The 20932-nt window shown below is 36.5% G+C and overlaps 1 protein-coding gene across 2 annotated transcripts in view; it reads left to right on the top strand.

Annotated features, from left to right (window-relative positions):
- Positions 1-20932, top strand: part of LOC123682758 (serine/arginine repetitive matrix protein 1) — a 132055-nt gene that overhangs the window by 34991 nt on the left and 76132 nt on the right. The window contains exons 1-2 of one of the 2 annotated variants that reach the window (XM_045621539.1): positions 4839-4960; positions 8710-8830. In XM_045621539.1, the coding sequence (XP_045477495.1) occupies positions 8741-8830 (90 nt within the window). In that variant the 5' untranslated portion in view covers positions 4839-4960; positions 8710-8740. Of the gene's footprint in view, positions 1-4838; positions 4961-8709; positions 8831-20932 lie in introns of those variants that run through there. The other variant, XM_045621538.1, reaches the window with a different exon arrangement.

Below are 20932 nucleotides of genomic sequence, written 5' to 3'. Positions count from 1 at the left end.
AATTATTAATGAGGTGTTGTTATTTTTTTTATTATTGGTGACCGTAAATAGAATACTTGACAGCCTGCAAAATTGTGAGTCCAATTATAAGTAGTTAGAAGTAAGAATGTTACATAATACCTTTTGAATATCGTAGAATTCAAATAATGACAGTGATGTGATAATTGAACTATACACTTAAATAATAATGAGCCAAAGAAAGAGCAGTTGTTCAAACATTGTTTTTTCTTTGAACCTTCGAAACCTACTTTCTCTAGATCCTACAGGATTCAGAATTGATGAACATATGGTAAACATTTTTAGATTAGGATAAACAACAGAATTCATTTTCATTGGAAGCCACTAAGATATTACCTCTTCATCGACATTATTATAAATAGAGTTTCATTGATTGAAATTATTATTCGTCCTGAAGGGTAAAATGGTGCTATTCGAATTGTCTTCACTTCTCTGTTGTCGCATCAACAGGTTTGCCCCAATGTAAGTTACAATTCAAAGCCCTCTGAAACGAAGTTCGACAAGTTACAGATCATTTGAACAAATTTCTCAGGACTACCTTCAAATCGCCCTGGTTTGTTCGCAATACTCAACAATTTACCACCATTGAAGACATTTCTTCATGAAATTGTTCTCAAAACTCTTGGGAAAGTGGAAAAACAACCCAACCGATTAGTAGAGAATCCCTCGACTACAACCAATCTTCTACCAGACACAAGCATCCAAAGTGTGTGAAATTTCTAGATGAAGATGGTATACTATATTACTGTACTTCCCCTTCAAAAACTTTGCTCTGTTCGAAACTTGAGTAGAAATGGGTATGAAGAATTTATTCAACAGGAAAGACAATTTAGATATTTGATCGTTTTTTTCCGAAATTCGAGACTTTATTGTAAAAAACTGATTATACATTTATGATTCAAACTATTATCCATCGCTGGCCACTAGTTTCTCCCATCTTTCGGGCAGCGTACGAATCTTGCGTTGGAAAAACTGGTCATCTTTTGAAGCGATCCACGAATCGATCCAATTTCTTACTTCTTAATAAGAACGGAAGTTCTATTCAGCCAGGTCGTGTGCCATTGATCAAAACAAGTTATAGTCCGAGAGACCAAACTCTGGAGAATACGGCGGGTGGAGTAGGACTTACCATTTCAACGTTTCCAAGTATGTCTTGACTACTTTCTAAAATTGGAGTCGAGAATTGTCATGCTGTAAATTCATGTCTCTCGTTGTATTGAGGCCTTTTGTCTTTCAATGCTCGGTTTGAACGCATTAATTGCGTTCGATAATGATCTCCTGTGATTGTTTCAGTCGGTTTCAACAATTCATAATACACTTCGCCGAGCTGAGCATGACTTTGAAACCGTGAATTTGGCAGTCGACGTGGAAGCAAGGCTGGGATATCCGCATGATTTTCTGCGCTTGAGATTATCGTAATGAACCCATTTTTCGTCTCCAGTCACAATGCGATGCAGAAATTCCTTCCGTCTTTGCCTTGCAAACAGCTGTTAAAACGCCGTTCAACATCTCTCGGCTTCAACTCGTACGGCACCCAATTTCCTTGTTTCTGAATAATTACCATGACTTTCAGGCGTTTTGAAATGGCTTGTTGTGTCACTGCCAATGATCCTGTCAATTCTTGTTGCGTTTGACACGAGTCTTGGTCGAGTAATGCCTCCAATTCTGCATCATCGAAAACCTTCTCTCCTCCACTGATTTTCGACATCAAAATCACCGTTCTTGAAACCACTCTCGGTACGTTCTTTCACTAACAGCGGCCTTATCATTGGTATTTAAGAGCATTCTATGTGCCTCAGCCACAGATTTCTTTATATCAAAGCAGAAAATTAAAACCTCCCGCAAATTACGAGATTTTGGTTGGTAATCTGACATGTTTAGTCGAGAATAACTTCATGATGCTACACGAAACTCAAAAATTAAGACCTACATTGATCATTCTGTAAAGGAGATTCATTAAAGGTGCGTTATATTACAAGATGTGAATTCAACTAATCGATTGATCCAAATACTTGGCCATAGTCTGAAAAAAAATGTTTTTCACTTCAAATGTGATCGCAAAGCTTCCTCTACATTCAGTAGACTATAAAGCAATATCTTTCATACCCCCAGGATACCATACGTTTAAAATGCCATATCCCATTTGACAACTTTGAGAGACTTACGAGTAGGCCACTCCGCTACGTGGGAAGCGCGCATTACCTGTAAATTTTGCGCAATCACAAGAGATCTACGTCCAAACAACAGATTCGAACAATACTTTATTGTTTCTTGTACGGTTTATCGGTTATAACCCATCAATTCAAGTTCACTACGCTCTGTTTATGTCCATACGATCTGACAGTTATAAGTTACATGCGCTGAATGCAACGAATTGTTTCGGAATCCTTTGATTAATGGACTAGAAGCAGATAACTCGACTTCTACCATTGTATCGGGGATCGTAGCCAATTGGCGAAACTTCCGCATTTTTTTTTAAACATGATGAACCGGGAGCTGATATGGTGAGAGTGTTTGAACATCAAGCGAAAATTCGATCAGATGTTGTCAGCAGCGAGATCACTCACGTTGCTTAAGGGTTTTACTAGATGGCCTTAAAAAAATGGGATTTCGTACTACAAAAACTTTCCTGACAGTTTTGTGATTAGTTGGCTCAGTTCAGTTTGAGTGCGCGTCAAATATGGACACTAGCAAGTAGAAAATACGCTGTTACTGTTTTACTTGGATAAAGGCTGAAATGCAAGCCAGGCGGCTGAAAATGTGAAAAGTTTTTATGGTCCTGATACTGTCAACAGCCTGTCACACGCAAATTTTAGTTTTGTCGATTCCGTTCCTGTAATGTCGATGTCAAATATGCATCACTCACTGTAAGTTCAATTGTCGAAAATGTCGATAAAATCATGGACTTTGTCGACTCCGACCTTCATGAAAATACTGTTTTGTTTGCCCAAGAGCTAAAGATTACACAAATTAGAGTTTGAACCCATTTGCGTAAGCCTGGTCTCAAGGTGAAGCTCTATGTATGTGCACCACACGAGTTAACGCTAAAAACCTCATGGACCGAATTTCTACATGCGAATCGCTGCTGAATCACATCAAAATCGAACCATTTTTTGAAGCGGTTGGTGACTGGTGATGAAAAGTGGATCACTTACGACAACGTCAATCGAAAACGGTCTTGATCGAAACGCCGTGAGCCGGCGGAAACGGTGGCCAAGCTAGGATTGGCGACCAGAAAGGTTTTGCTGTGTGTTTGGTGGGATTGACAGGGAATTATATATTATGAGCTGCTCCCTTACGGCACAACTGTTAGCTTGGAACTGTACTGTCAACAATTGGACCGTCTGAAGAAAGCAATCCTTCAGAAGCGGCCAGCTTTGGCCAATGAGAGAGGAATTGTGTTCCATCAGGACAACGTCAGGCCGCACACATCGATAGTGACTCGCCAGCCAGAAGCTCCAGGAGCTTGGTTGGTACTGTTGGGGGGTTATTATGCATCCACCTTATAGTTCAGACCTGATACCAAGTGATTACCATGGCGAACGATTTTGCTAGTAAAAATTTCGCTTCAACAGAGGCTTGTGAAAATCGACTGTCTCAATTTTTTCCAATGAGGAGGGCTCCTTTGAGAGGCATAATGATATTTCCTCCAGAATAACAAGGAGTTATCGAACAAAACAGCGTATATTTGAACAGAATCAGATCTTTTCAACTTGGGTAATTGGAGCCTTGGTTTTTCAAAAACAATGAATTTATTTTTACTACCCCTTATAATAAATACTCGTACTCAAGGATCAACACTACTTTGCATAAAAACTGCAATTTTGCCAAAAATTTTCAAGGAATTATACTTGACACTACCATTCTACTGAAAGGAACAACCTGTTTGGTATTTATGGCCCCAAATAAAACTTCAACTCCCGATAGAATTTTAGCAAAAGGTAAATTTGTTTTTTTTTAATTGAAAAGCGTGTAAACCGCACTAAACAATCCATTTTAAAGGAGGTTATGGTAATGTTCCATATACGGCAACTTTGCTTATTGACGAAGCCATTCCACCAGAAATGAGCTTCATCACTAAACACAATTCATCGGACAGTTTCAAATTAGTCCAATCAGCAAAAATGCTACATAAACGGTGGTCATTTGGCTTCAATTCTTGCACGAGCTGTATTTTATAGTATGTACATTTTTTTGTCTTGTTGATGATCTTGGATCTAGAAGAGTAAAATTTGTTCGAAGACCATCAATAACTGCAAGAATTGCTTGCCCACTAGGCCAAATATGTTGACCGTTAAATGGACGAAATGCTCCATGAACTTGACATTGTTCTCAACTGCCAAACTATAGACATCAACCATCGAAACTTCTCATATACAGTTAAAAAAAACACTCATTAGATGAAATTTTCATATTACCGAATAATAAAATAACGGCCCAAAAACTGAACCCTGAAGTACCTCAGATCTCAAATCTAAATTTCCGTTTTATACGAAAACTCACAACTTATACGAACAACCAGAAACCTCATTACAGAAACCAATTGCAACTGATACAATTTGATACAAAGTATCATTCGCAATCGATACACTCCGATGTAGCTATATCGGACCCTATAAAATAGACGAACAAACCACTTAAAATCGTAAATAAGCAAATGGGTCCCGTCTGGATTTCTCGCATTGCCTTTTACGGCAGATCAAGGCGCCTATCGAGGATAGCACCCGCTCCAGCATTGATCGGTTTGCTGAGTCACAGCCGCCTTGATCGCGGAATAATCCGACTCGAAGTACAGCCATGACCATAAGAAGAGAACGAGTTGCACGTGGTCTGAATGATGGGAATCTCTAGCAGTAAAGTGATCGATATACTAATCTTCGATTAACAGTTGTGGTTGGTGAGACGGTCAGTTTTTTCGAACGCCGAGTTCAGGGTATACAGGGTGAGTCTTTATGGGTGACATTTATAATGTTATTTCAAAGGAAGTTTGATTTTCTTTGTAATGGGTTCCAATGGCAATTCTACAATGTGAATGAAGTGGTAATGGTGTAGTTATAGTGTATAATTTTTTTATGAATATGTTTTGTTATTTGTGTTCCGTAAGTTATGTAATTTAATCAAGAAAGATATAGGCAATTTCACCAGCTTTCTTTAAAAACGTAGGTACATAGGCGTACAACTTTGCTTCCGTCGTTTTTTTTTTTTAAATTCGAGGCTTTTTTGTGAAAAATTGGTTATACATTTATGATTCAAAGTATTGTCCATCACTGGCCACTACTTTCTCCCATCTTTCGGGCAGCGTATGAATCCCGCATTAAAAAAACTGGTCATCTTTTGAAGCGTCATATCTTTCGTTTTATTGCGGCCGATTGTCTTTCAATACTCGGCTCAAACGGTTTAATGGCGTTCGATAATGATCGCCTGTGATTGTTCTAGTCGATTTAAATAACTCATAATACACTACGCCGAGCTGATCCCACCAAATACTGAGCATGACGTTCGAAACGTTTATATTTGTTCTGGCCGTCGACGTTGAAGCATGTGCGGGATATCCCCATGATTTTCTGCACTTGGGATTATCGTAATGAACCCATTTTCCGTCTCCAGTCACAATGCGATGCAGAAATCTCTTCCGTTTTTGCCTAGCAAGCAGCAGTTCTCAAGTAACCAAACGCCGTTCAACATCTCATGTCTGCAACTCATATGGCACCCAATTTCCTTGTTTCTGAATCATTCCCATGACTTTCAGGCGTTTTGAAATGGCTTGTTGCGTCACTCCCAATGAATCTGCCAATTCTTGTTGCGTTTGACATGAGTTCTGATCAAGCAATGCCTCCAATTCTGCACCTCCGAAAAATTTCTCTCTTCCACCACCATGCTGGTGTTTTACGTCAAAATCACCATTCTTGAAGAGTTGAAACCATTTTCGGCATGTTCTTTCACTAATAGCGGCCTCACCATATGTATTCGAGAGCATTTGATGAGCCTCAGTCACATATTTCTTCTTATTAAAGCAGAAAATTAAAACCTCCTGTAAATGACGGGAATTTGGCTCGTAAGCTGACATGTTCAATCTAGAATGACTTTATTGACTAATATTTCGATGGCGTTATGTTTACAAACTCCTAATTTTATTGTATGATATCTACGATCTACTTATTTCGACTACAGCCATCTATTGCAAAACGGCGGAGGCAAGGTTATGCACCTAATAATATATTTCTTTGATTTATTATGAGTGTCATATAAACCATAAAACTAACTGAAAAAAAAGTTTTAGAAGTCTTTGAATATCTCGAACAGGAACCAATATATAGCGGAATATTTGAAACAGTCATTTTTCAGAAAGCCCCAGTAACTCGAAAAAGAATCAAGATATGTATGATCTGCTTTTTGATATCGTATTATTCCCAAAAAAAAAGAGATCGGGGGTCCTTGAAGTTTTTTCTGTGATTTTTCTAGTTCTTGAGATCCTTTCAGTTAACATCGAGTTTGGGACTACCAATATCAATGAAATGAAGGCATTCTTTAATAAGTATAATGAACAAATTTTTTTCAGTGCAACATTCAATTCATAAATATAATAATAAATATTCGTTATAATATATTTAAATAATTTTTACAACTGGCAAATCAACTACGTTTTCTGAAATTTTTTTAATTCAGAGTCACATTGAAATTTAACAAACTATTGCTTAACAAACGTGAAAAAGCTTCTGATCTAGTGTCAGCGATATTCTGGAATTCTCTCTAAAACTATCGTACCTAATTCTCGTACGAATAACTAGAAAAATTATATTATTACGCGGAAATAAGTGATTCACACCCAAAAACCCAGCCAACCATTTCCTCTTACGTCAGTCCTTCCGGATTCTCCACCAAACTAGAATAATAAAGAATACAATATTTCAACGAACATTTTCAACATTATATTAAAGACCCAATTAGTTTGTATGGTGAGTCAGTAAGGTCGCTTCCGTGAGATTGATTATATATAATAGTAGGTTGAATTTGTTTCAATCTCAGTATTGTTAATTTTTTATGTATAGAGAATATTCCAAGAATCTGAAGATTTGTTGAAGTCGTGTAACAATCATAAAAAATAATTGAGTAATATAGGAAAGTTCTCATACATTGTGATTTTTATGAGTATTTTCTTCATAACTTAGGTTTGTATTCGACCAGAATAATTTCGAATATAATGCTTGATATACTGGGTGTATTCTCTTTAAAGTGTTTTAATTACATAACTGCTTCTTTTTGCATGACTTCGACAATACAAGTTTTGCCTTTTATATTTTGAGAATTGGCCATCCTGATGATGAATTAACGTCAAAAACTACAATACCATCGTGAAGTATATTATGTTTTAGCATAAACATACTCACAATACTTTAACATTCAAGCGCATTTTTTTGCACTAACTTGAAGAATTAATCTTAGCAAGGAAATGAAATTAACTTGTCAACCAATTAAAACTCAACTACGTGATTTTTATTTTGAATAACCATGGAACCGTTAAAGTGATGTATATAGTTTCTTTCCTTTTCCATTTCCGCAATATAAAAGTCACCCCTCGTATATTCAGACCATATGCTACAAGGACAGTACAATAATAGTCTTTGTCTTTCTATATTTAGCAGTGTATTATATGAAAGTTGATCAATGTTGAAAAAAAAAAAAGTTTTAGCGATTTGAAAATATTTTAGAGATGAAGATCATAGTCTTCAAACAAAACAAGCAAATTTTAATCACAAATTTATGATAAGTTTTCCATAAACGTCTGATAGGCAATCGCGATGAATCACCCTGTCTAATATTACACCAAGGTTCCAAAGTAGAAGAAACTGCAAAACACAACAAATAAGTACTTATACTTAATTAAAAATCCTACTAGCGTTTCGAAAGTATTACTTTCCACACGTATTGACGTTTGGAAAGTAGTACTTTTCCAAATTCGTGCGGAAAAACGCCCTGCTATTTATTTTCCGCACGCATTTGCGTGCGGAAAGTGAATAATTATAATTCACATTCATATAATGAATAATTTATAATAATTTTCACATTCACATGAAACTGCGTACGATCGAAAAATGATGGCAAATCAGAACACAAAATACGAAGGGCGGTAGGGCATGCAAAGTTTCAGTATTGCTTCGAAAACTAATTGGAATTACAAAGATGTGTTGCGTTGAAAACATTTGACTTTCAACAGTAACTAGTTTCGATTGCAAAATTGTAGGAATTTTCCATATGGTGTGAACAACGGCTTCCAAATAATTCGAAAGCGAAGGTAGTGTTGTTTTATAGTCTTTGTAAAATAATGATTTCATCCCTCTTTTAATGAGGATAATAGAGAATTTTATTCATATTGTTTGAGCTAACATTTGTTGTTTATTATACAAGTGGCTTAGTGAAGGCGGTTTGGAGATTTTTATTACAGGGAATATTGACAAACACAGCGAAGAGGAACAATCTTTACCTATGTTGTTATTAAAAACCAATGATTAAATATGAAGAAGTGACCAGCAAAATAGGCCGAATTGCCGCCCCTCAAATAGAGGGTTCTGAAACGATTGCTTGGTCACTTAAACGTATTGTGAGCCCAACTGATATTTTCTAAGAAGTTTTACTCTATTCTTTAACATAATCGATTAGTTCACAGTGAATTAAAATACGTCTTCGTTCCAGATCTCGTTGGATTATGAGCGTCTAGAAAAAGATGACTGAAGTGGCGAGTTTGCATCCAGCAAATCATCGTTTGACCTCTGTGAGACAATACGAGGCTGGACCACCCCCGGAATTGGCCCTGGTGAGTACCAACTCTCAATTCACACCAATTTTTCACACCTTCAACATAGCACCAAAGGTGGGTCTAATTAATTCACCTCGGCTTCGCCAATTTGGCCAGATGGACGCACAATCATTAGGAACAATTCAACTGTTTAGTCACTGACCCGATGGTCCACCCATACGAGGAGTCTGTGATTGCTTGGATCGTAATGAACGCTAGATGACAAACAAATCTCTCAAGGTTTTCCAGGTATGGAAAGGAATCTTGTCCTGCATAAACGATTTGTGGAATTCAGGAGATTCTAAGATGACCTTCGATTTAGCTAGTGGAAAAATGATTGGAAATTCCTAATTTACAGATTTACTAGATTTTGAAGAAGCTGATGCTTTATTATTGCCTTCTATTCTTTAGGTAGAACATCATACTCATACATTTCTCAAAAATTAAAATACTACAATAACCACAACTGTATAAAAATATATACAGATTGGTCTGGATATTTGTTCAATAATTGCATCAAATAGAATAACTTTTTTCATGCAAAAAAGTTCATATAAGCATATAACCTAACATTCTTAATTTTCGAGATACAGGGTGTTGAAGTTTGAGAAACAGGAAACAGATTTTTACCTATAAATCTAGTATTATTATAGTGATTGTTTTAATTTTTAGGTGTTGAAGTCTCAATAATATAGGGTTTCGAATTAGGTGCTAATCTCCTGCCAAAATTATTCAGCGTAGATACTGAGTTGCATTAATCCTTTTCCTTTTGAAAATCAACGACACTGTTGTTTTTTCGAGAAATGTATTCTTTTCTGGAATCAACAGAGTTTTACTAAAAAAAAGTCTCTTAAATTTTTTGCATAGAATGTACCGTTTTTGGTATAATCGAGTACAAAGGAAATACTATCTACTAATGTCTTCAAAAATCAATTTTTCAAATTTTCTCAATTAGTGATAGATGAAAGTACAAATATTTCAGAGAACATATTAATCAGAACTCAAACATTGAAAAATAGTCCTTGCTTTGTACTCGATTTTCTCGAAAACGGTACATTCTATGAAAAAAATTCAGGTGATCTCTTCTTTAAGTAAAACTCTATTGATTTCAGAAATGGAGTATTTTCTCGAAAAGTATCATTGCACCCCTATATCTACGCCACTGGATCATTTTTGCAGGAGACACTTACATCATTGGAAACATTACATTATCTAGACTCCAATAGCTAAAAATCAAAACAATAAATGTAATAAAAAACTGATTTTTTTCAAACTTCAACGTACTCTATCTCAAAAACGAAGCTTGTAAGGATATATGTTTATGTGAACTTTTTTTTATGAAAAAAGTTGTTCTATCCGATGCCAATATCATTGAACTTAAATTTGGACCACTCTGAATATCCAAAGGTGCAATCTGAAGGAGGGTCCAAAATCTACTGACTTCTCCCAATTTTTTTAGATATCCTTCTTGAAGTTTGAAATTGCTATTTTATATTCACTCGCGAAATCTCAACTCGCTCAATGAGTTTAGTTAATTCAGCTTTATGTATATTGCTATTCCTCAAATACTAAGTAACTTATTTCACGTTTAAGTCACACAATTTATTCATTCGGATAGAAATCATCGAGTTGAATTGAAATACTGATTTCTCGCCATATAGAGAAGGTTCGCCAACGAAGTAACAGCACACCTGTATGTTTGGTTGCCTACTTCGAGGAGTAAATAAATTAGTATCGTTCATTGTAGGATTGTATCAGATATCTTCCACGATGAGGGAATTATACAGTAATGCACTCAACTTAAAAGTTGTGATCATATTGAAACAGGAATTATTGTTTAAATCACTAATTTTCAAACCAATTTTTACAACCTTCATTTGTGAGATTCGGTAAAAAGTTTAGCTGTTGAATAAAAAAAAACTAATATCATTATTTTGATGAGTGTTTTCAATCAATAATTGAATAATAACCAGGACAATATGAGTAAGATGAGTCACAAGATTTTTCTTTGATATGCCGGATATCAAGCAAGAATATTGAATTGTTCCAAATTATACAGGGCAGTTAATTCATTCATCACAGCATACCAACTGGTTTTATGTTAATTTGGATTTTCCTGGGGATTGTTTGAAATTTTTTCGAGGGAAACTATGTCAGTTACGAATCGTTGAAATTTCGGCTAGAAGACGTATTCTTTTTTCTATATTTTTATCCAATAAGAAACAATTGAAACACAAACTAACAATATGAATCACAGTAAATTAGAGATGACATCGACACTCCGCCTGAGTATAAAGAACAGTTGTGCCAACCCATAGACAAAAAATGAGTTTGACAATATTTTTATATATCTATTCAATTCACAGTACATTTTTTATAGAATGTTCGTGAATTTTTTCTCCTCAAAAATTTTTTATAGATATCACAAATTGACACTCCTTCATTCTATTACAATAAAGAACACAAGGATGTTTATGTGGATATGCTAATTATGTGAACTTGGTCTTGCATCCGATTCAACAGCCCCACCTTCTTGTGCAATACTGGAACGTGTAACGTAATTTTTTTATAGTCATCATCATGAGTTTATTAAACAACAGATAAGTGAACTTTGCCTGCGTACACGGCTAATTCGCCATAAAATCTAGCAGTCGTGAATGCCGCTCCTATAACACTTCCTTTCCTACAAAATGTTGCAGACTCCACCTTGTTTTCGTCTTGAAAAAGATTACACCTGTGGGTTTTCGTCTGATTCAAACAAGTACTACATCATAGAGCAGAGCTAGGATCTTGTAGTTCCTTGTCGAAAGATTAATGAGAAGAGATCAATGAGATTGTAGGGAATCTATCGATGCCCTGGAAAGTATTCGAGTTAAGTCAAATTTCAGACCAAAATGCTAAAAACGGTGTAAAACTTGGAATGATCAAAGCCACACCCCTAAGTGATCTGTAGAAAGGCTTTGCTAACGGTCGAATGGAAAATGGCCTGAATGCCCATAAAAATCGACATTTCAGGGCGAAGAATTCAATTGAGTTCAGTCCAGTCTACAACTACAACATATGTGCAATACTTGCACCGACTACGAAAAGAGTAAATATTTTCACATCTGTTCCCGAGCCGCAACGACCTAAGTGGCCAGAGACCCTTAAAATCGATAGATTCTAAATATCATTTTCTTCGCACATTTTTTGTGGGTTGGAAACAAATTGAATAAGCGTTTTATCCCGTTCTTTTATTTCCCTAATTTGTCCTTGGTCGTGAACTACTTTAGTCACACTATAAGGACCACAACCCACAAGATATTTATTATTCCAATAATCAAAATATTTTTTAAACGCATAATCATGCGTGGTCCTTAAAATTCGCTGCGAATCTTCTAACATGTGTTCAATCGATTTTAAACAGTTGTCTCAAAGTGGAAACTTAACTTTCAAGAAGGACAAAAAACGACCGGAGTCATGTCAGGAGGATGAGGTGGTTTTTCGATATGAATTATTGAGTTTCCGAAAAAAATTCTTTATCCTGGAGTATAATCCATCAGTTTTCCTCCTTTCTTTCGATTATTCATGTAATTTCAGAATTCTATCATACAGATTTCTATTTGCAATTGAAAATTCAAGGCAGATTTTTTGTTCAGTATTTTTGATACCAATTTGGAAATTGTGGAACCCACTGGAGATGAACTGAAAAAATGGGACACTATAAATAAACTGATAGATGATGACTGAACTTTGCTAGAGTATAAAGGACAGTTGCGCCAAATAGGTGAAAAAAAAATTTTTTGACGCGAACTTTATTCTGTAAAAATTGTGCAATGGCTGTAGCTAGCTCCTACAATTTGGCCATCAAAGTTTGCAGAGTACAATCCTGTAAACGAGTCAGAATAGAAAACTTCCAGATTGAATATTTTTTCAAAGTTTTCTGGAGGCAATCTTAAATTGGCGCATTCGCCATTTTGTCACGTTAAACTTTTTTGATTGAATTACCTAGGTCTTTTTGATTTGTTTCATCTTTGGCATATACATAGGTGTACAACTTTACTTCTGCCGTTTTCTTTTGAAATTCGAGGCTTTATTGTAAAAAAATAGTTTGACCGGAACTCCTGGTCAGCCAAGCCATGTGCCTTTGATCGAAACAAGTAATAGTCCGAGGGAGCAACGTCTGGAGATTACGGCGGGTAGGGTAGGACATGCTGTAAAATCACTTTATCATGTCTCTCATTGTATTGCGGCTGTTTGTCTTTCAATGCTCAGCTCAAACGCATTTATTGAGTTCGATAACGATCGCCTGTTATTGTTTCAGTTGGTTTTAAAAACAAATAATATACTACGCCGAGCTGGTCCCACCAAATGATGAGCATGTTCTTGGAACTGTGCTATTTGGTTTGGCCGTCGACGTGAAAGCATGGGCGGGAAATCTCCATGATTTTCTGCGCTTAGGGTAATCGTAATAATTCCATTTTTCATCTCCAGTCACAATGCAATGCAGAAATCTCTTCCGTCTTTGCCTAGCAAGCAGCTCAAACATCGTTCTCTCGGCTTCAACTCATACGGCACCCAATTTCCTAGTGTCTGAATCATTTTCATGACTTCCAGCAATTTGAGATGGCTTGTTGTATCACTCCCAATAATCCTGCCAATTCTTGTTGCATTTGACACGAGTCTTGATGAAGTAAGCCTTCAATTCTGCATCTTCGAAAGCTTTCTCTCTTTCAATGCCATGCAAGTTTTCGACGTCTAAATTACCGTTCTTGAAGCCTCTCTCGGTACGTTCTTCAACTAATAGCGGCCTCTCCATATTAATTTGACAGCTTTCGACGAGCCTCAGGCGCAGATTTCTTCATATAAAAGCAGAAAATTAAAACCTCCAGCGAATGACGAGAATTTGGCTCGTAAGCTGACATGTTTAATCGAGAATAACTTTATGAAGCAGACACAAATCGACTTATATTTCGATGGCGTTATGTTAACGAATACCTAAACTTATTGTATGACATCTACGATCTATTTATTTGGTCTATCACTTATCGCTACAGCCATCTATTGCAAAACGGCCGGAGAAAAGTTGTACACCTAATATTATGGAAAAAAAAGGGCCTCCCGATCTAATGTAATGATTGCATACTACTCTACTACCATTTGTACGAAGTTGAAAGCATCTAGGTTATGGTCAAATTACTCCATGCTGAAAACTGCAAAAGAAGATGTTGATAATTCAGATTATTCTAAATCACGGATATTGAGCAAAACTACTAAGAAAATTTTTCCCTAAAATAAACGAATAATCATTTTACTTTCAACTTACAATCAACAGGCCGTGAAGAATCGAACCCTTTTACGGTTTATGATTTTATTATCGATTTGAAGATGAGTACTTTTATCGCACTACGGGCACGTCTATGTCCAAGGTTCATTATTTTCCTTTATCTAGCCGCTTTGTCGGCGTCGCCCCTTATTTGTCATCTATGATTTTTTGCATTCGTCATCGGTCTACACTAAAAAAATTGTTTTCGATTACCCTCCTCCAAAGAAAAAAAAAGATCCACACCCTTGTGACAGCTCGCCTTTACTCTGGAACAAGCAAGCAAAAGCTCTTTCTGCAAGAACAGATCTCCTCTAAAGGAATCCGGGCCGTCGAAAGGTAAAACCTTCCTGTTCGAATTCCGCCATAAATAAGATCGTCAAGTTCAGACGTGGGCACCTCTGACCGCTCGATAAACAGCCTCGTAAAAGTTACACCTATTGAATTCAATTGTGTGTCCATGATAGTCTATTAGGTAATATTACCGTTCTCACGATATACTATTCCAGCCGATTCTCCCGCTAATGAGCCGAAGATAGGAGAGTAAACAGCGATCTAGACACCTCGCGGTCGCATTCTTGTGGACGGACTTTACCGCGCCCCGGTTCTGCGGTCGTGCGGCCCGACCCTTAGCGCTGTTGCCAGGTTGGATTTTAGAATCTTAAGTTTTAACGAAATTTTTTTCTCGCGCTTTTTGTCATAATGTCTGTAATTTTTGCTGTAATTTTGAGCAGGGATGATGTCGAATTCGTCCTCAAATTCGATTCTGTACGTCCGGCCGTAACGGAAAAACCTAAAAACTTTCTTATCGAATAGACTTTTCATTGATGTTCGATCTTTTAGATCTGAAATTAAAATCTCTTCTGTTCTTTCCAGTGACATATCTCAATGATTTAATTTCTTTTTGTATTTATTCATATTCAGTCAACAAAAGAAATTGAATAATTGTAAAAAATTCATCCAGTCGCTATATTCTACCCGAATAAAGAGTAACTTAATTCTTCTAATTTTTCCTTATTACAATTTTTTTTTAATTACATAATTAAAGCGATAATTCTTGAGCCATCAACTGACACCTAATACACATGATTCATATGAATAACAAAGCACGAGTGACGTCGAGAACCAATAAACGTGCTAGAACAATTTGTTTCCTTTAAGGTATAACGATATAACATCGATTGTAATTGAACTTGGTGACTCTCATCATGAGTTACTGGAAATCCATTTATGTATCAGAGGAAGGAAGTGGCTTTCCCATCGTCGTACATTTTAAATTTGCTATTCGAAAATGGCAAACGTAGTCACAAAACCACACCATCATACAAGGAGCATCAATGGGATTGAATACCAGCCCTTCGAAAAATAGTACATTGTGTGGTAGTAAAAGCGATACATTCTTGGATGACAATGCCTTGAATTAAGGCCTCCGCAAATAAATGACTTTTTGATTCAATATCTTCTTATCTTCCAAAAACATTAATCCCTTGATATGAGATGTAGTAAAAAGAAATCCATTGTTTTTTATGAAAACCAAGGCTTCAATTACCACAGATAGAATGATCCGATTTAGGTCAAATATGCACCATTTCGTTCGATAACTTATTGCCATTTCAAAGGTGCTCCCTAATAGAGATCCTCATCTTTATTGGCAAAAAATTGAGACCATCGATATTCACAGACCTATGTTGAAGCGAATTTTTCGCCAGCAAAATTGTTTGCCATGGACAGTAACAGATGGTAATCACTCGATGCCAGGTCCGGACTATAAAGTGGATGCATTAGAACCTCCCAACCAAACTTTCGGAGCTTTTGGCGAGTCAGTACAGATGTGTGTGGCCTGGCGTTATCCTGATGAAACAGAATTCCTTCCCTGTTGATCCTTCCTTTCTTCAGATGGTCCAATTGTTGACAGTACAGTTCCGAGTTAACAGTTGTGACGTAGAGAACCAGTTAGTAGATAATTCCCTGCCAATCCCACCAAACACACAACAAAACCTTCCTGGTCTTCAATCCTAGCTTGGTCACCATTTCCGACGACTCATCGCGCTTCGACCACGACCGTTTTCGCTTGACGTTGTCATATGTGATCCACTTTTCATCACTAACCAATCAACCGCTTCAGAAATTAGTCTATTTTCTGCGATTCAGCAGCGCTTCGCAGATGGAAATTCGGTCCATGAGGTTTTTTGGGTTAACTCGTATGGTACCCATACATAGAACTTCTTCAGACCAATCTGATGCAAATGGTCCAAACGGTTTTTTGTGCTCTTGAGCAATCGAAACAGTACTCACATGACGATGGAACTCTACAATGTCCATGATTTTATCGGAATTTTGCAGGGAATGTTGACAAACACAGCAGAACGGAACGACCTTATATAGTTTTTAAAAATCAAGAATGAAATATGAAAAGGGGGCCAGCAAACTGGGCCGAATTTACGCCACTCAAATAGAGGCTCCTGAAATGGTCGCTTCACTGTTTCCTCCCAAACACCGACCCTTCAGAAAGTTATATCTCTGATATTTTCAGGATTGATTGGAATATATTATGAGGAATTTGGAAAATAGAGTACAACTCACATAGATCACAAGTTTCTTAGCACATGGCACCAATCAATACAATTCCCCACAACTGAATGAAATTCTGTTTGAAGTGTATCCGAGTTAACAATTAATCTGTTGAGAGATGAAATAATAAACATTCGTTTAAAATATGTGTAGTTTTCGAATCTGAAACGAACCACCACTATCATCAAAGAACTCTGTTAATTGCTGCGTGACATATTCCTATCAAGTCACTAGACTTAAACGATTATTTCGTAACGGTCATTTGAAACATCGTGTAAATGGACACATGAATCCAACGTATGATGATGAAACTCGATATAGAAGCAGTTGTCAGTCGCTCTATTAGCAAATTATTTTTATCAACTGAACGTTGTACCTTTTCACCTCTTCAAATGGTAAACGAACCATTGCGAATTCCACAAATGGGTGAAGGTTGATGACATCACTTCGTGTTCGTCGAAAGGCGGTGTAAAAAAAAAGCGAAGTACATCGTTCGGGGAACGCATAATGCAATTGTACGGATAATTTGAATCGAAACTGTGACGAATTTTCAATGGAAATCGGGATTTTATTGAAGGTAAGCCGACAAAATATGTGTGGATAATTTCTCTCGCATAAACAAAAAATGTTTTTTCGAATAAAACGAAATTTTGACGAGGGATGTGATGTACGTTCAAAAAAGAAAGTCCAAAGCGAAAATCAATGAGTTGATTTGGTGTTTGGTAGCAAAATGTGTCATCTGTTGAGCAACTCTGAAACAAGTGGTGAATGTGCATGATATTGGAACAAAATATTCGAAATGGTCTATCAATGTCTACTAACAAATATAGACAGAGTACAGGTGAAAAGTTAAATTATTCAAATGAATCAATCAATCAATCAATGTAATTTATTTTACCAAATTGAGTACAGTAATTTTCAAGAAATACTGTCAATTAAACCAATGGTTTGTGCCTGACAGTAACAATTTTTATATCTAAACAGTTTCAAAATCAATAAATATACATGAACCCATTTTAGCTATTCAATTCACCAGCTTACACATATACATTATCTCTTATTTATCTTTTTTTTTTATTATTTTCTCTCCATTTTATTGGTTCTACCCTTATTTTTCTTCTTCCCTTTATCGACAGAGATGAACGCAGCACAGTACAACTCAAGAATTGAGAATTATGCGTATAATCCTCTTCTACACAAAATTGAGCATATTAGCTTTGATCCACCAGAAGAAAGCAACAATTCAGCCTTATGGTATTCGCTTCTTTTCTAAAAACCTAGGAAAATTGCTAGGTATCTTAATCTCAAAAATCCAAGCTTGTACACTGGTCATCAGGGCCGGCGTTAGGGGGAAACAGTGAAAGGACCTCTATTTGAGGGTCGGCAACTCGGCCTAATTAACTGGCCACCTTTACAACCTTTGTTCTTAAAAACAACATGAACTTGCTCCGCTGCGCTGCGTTTGTCAACATTTCCTGCTTAAAAAAATCTCCAAACCACCTTTACTGAGCCGTCTGTCTATTAAATAACCCATGACATCCCAACCTATTTGAACAGAATTCCTTATTATCCTCATAAGGTCAGTATCACAATGAATGACTACTCTTAAGGAAAACTTCAGATTTCACATCATTACCTCTGATATAACATACAAGTTTGCTCCTCATCAGAAGAAAAATCCTCATTTCATAAATTTCGTTGTATTCTATTCCACTCAGTACTTTTTCATTCGATTCATGTAGCTTCTCATACGTTAATTTGAGGTCAAAACTGATATTCCAAGGAATACAATTGAACCTCTGATACGTGACAGGGTTACAAACTCCTGCTGACACCAGTAAATATGTACTTCAGTTACCTATATCTTCGAACAACGCAACCGTAACAACTAAGTAGACACTTTGAAGACACAATAACCACCATTATGCGAAGAAAATATGATTCCTGTCACCTACAAACATAGCTTTCGCAATATCTACATCTGAAATGATCGCCATAATAGTACTTGGAACGACGATAACATCTATTCAATGCTCAACTTAATCTAGACAGATAATAATGTAATTCACGAATGATACAGATATCGAAATAGGTTAGCTCATTATTTGTGTCGCCAATGCTAAATAGAAACAAGGATAATAATTTGAAAATATTCTCATGATAAGTTATAATTTTTAAAATTTTTGTGAATAGGAAAATGGATGGATATTGTGTTTCTCGAGTTCACAGTTGTAAGTTGTCATAACCACACTGTAATTCACAAAATCTTTATAAATATGTCTGTCTTTGGAGTATAATTTCCATTTTACAATCTTCAATATTACGAGTATTTACTCTTTCCCTGATCTTGAATGTATTACATCTAACACTGTTTTGTCGAAAACAGTGAGAAATAGATTTATATCTTACTATCTTCAGTTTTCACTGTGTTCATATTTTCTTAATGATATCGAATAGAATAAAAAATAAAAATAAGAAGATTAAAGGTAATTATGCAACAACTGGCGCATTCGCCATACTGTACATAAACATTGGCAATATCAATATGAGCTTTTGAGCGCTCGTTAATGAGTTTTATTATATCATTACTGTCGGTAAGTTGATCTAGATGAGAGGTTCTGATGATTAGATTCTTATGAAATTTGGTTTTGGCATTCGAATGATTACTTGTATTATGTATTGGGTGTCCCAAATTCGTTGTTTAGTGAGTGGATCTCATAATCCCATTGAGCTAGAAAAAACTGGCAAAAAAGGGCAAATTTTCGGGCTCGATTTCAGACAGAATTAATTTGGCAACCTCATAGATTCAACTATAAATGTCGTGAAATGAAAAGTTCTAACAACTTCTTTACTACTGGTGCTAATTACATGAAACAAAAACATTCTGCAGTCACTTTTTTCAGTAAAATCTATTTGTGATATCATTTATTTTTATTGCAATTAGTTTTGAAGTTATAATACCAACTTCGTTTTTTTTAAGTATATTGTAAAAATTTCTTAAACAAATAAAATCCCTTTTCAATTTATAATCAAACTATTAGGTGTACAACTTTGCTTCTGCCATGTTGCAATAGATGGTTGTAGCGGTAAGTGGTAGTCGAAAGGAATAGATCGTAGATGCCATACAATAAGCTCAGGTATTTGTAAACATAACGTCATCGCAATATTAGTCGATTTGTGTCTGCATCATAAAGTTATTCTCGATTGAACATGTCAGCTTACAAGCCAAATTCTCCTCCTCCGGGAGGTTTTAATTTTCTGCTATAATATGAAGAAATCTGCGGCTGAGGCTCATCGAATGCTCTAAAATACCTATGGTGAGGCAGCTAATAGTGAAAGGACGTGCCGAAAGTGGTTGCAACGCTTCAAGAACGGTGATTTCGACGTCGAAGACCAGCATGGCGGTGGAAGCGAGAAGGTTTTCGAAGATGCAGAATTGAAGGCATTACTTAATCAAGACTCGTGTAAAACGCAACAAGAATTGGCAGGACCATTGGGAGTGATGCAACAAAGCCATTTCAACACGCCTGAAAGGAATGGTTGAAGCCGAGAGATGTTGAACGGCGTAGGTTTGCTTGTGAACAGTTGCTTGCAAGGCAAAGACGAAAAAGATTTCTGCATCGCATTTTGACTGGAGAAAAAAAATGGGTTCACTACAATAAACCCAAGCGCAGAAAATTCTGGGGATATCCTGGCCATGCTTTCAAGTCGATGGCCAAACCAAATATTCACGGTTCCATGGTCATGCTCAGTAGTTGGTGGCACCAGCTCGGCGTAGTTTATTATGAGATATTAAAACCAACTGAAACAATCACAGGCGATCGTTACCAAACGCAATTAATGCGCTTGAGCTGAGCATTGAAAAACAAACGGACGCAATACAACGATAGGCATGGTAAAAGACTTTTACAGCATGACAATGCTCGACCCCATGTTGCAAAAGTGGTCAAGACGTAGTTGGAAACGTTGAAATGTCTTACGCCATCCGCCGTATTCTCCAGACGTTGCTCACTTGGACTATCATTTGTTTCGATCAATGGCACACGGCCTGGCTTATGAAGAAGTAAAATATTTGATCAATTCATGAATCGCTTCAAAAGATGACCAGTTTTTTCAACTCGGGATTCGTACGCTGCTCGAAAGATGCGGGAAAGTAGTGGCCAGCGATGGCCATTATTTTGAATCATAAATGTATAACCAGTTTTTCACAATAAAGCTCTGAAGTTCGAAAAAAAAACGGCGGGAGC

This window comes from Harmonia axyridis, chromosome 6 (genome assembly GCF_914767665.1).
Source record: "Harmonia axyridis chromosome 6, icHarAxyr1.1, whole genome shotgun sequence".
Classification (NCBI taxonomy): Eukaryota; Metazoa; Arthropoda; class Insecta; order Coleoptera; family Coccinellidae; genus Harmonia; species Harmonia axyridis.
Note: the sequence above shows the minus strand (reverse complement) of the source record. Positions and strands in the feature narration are given on the sequence as shown.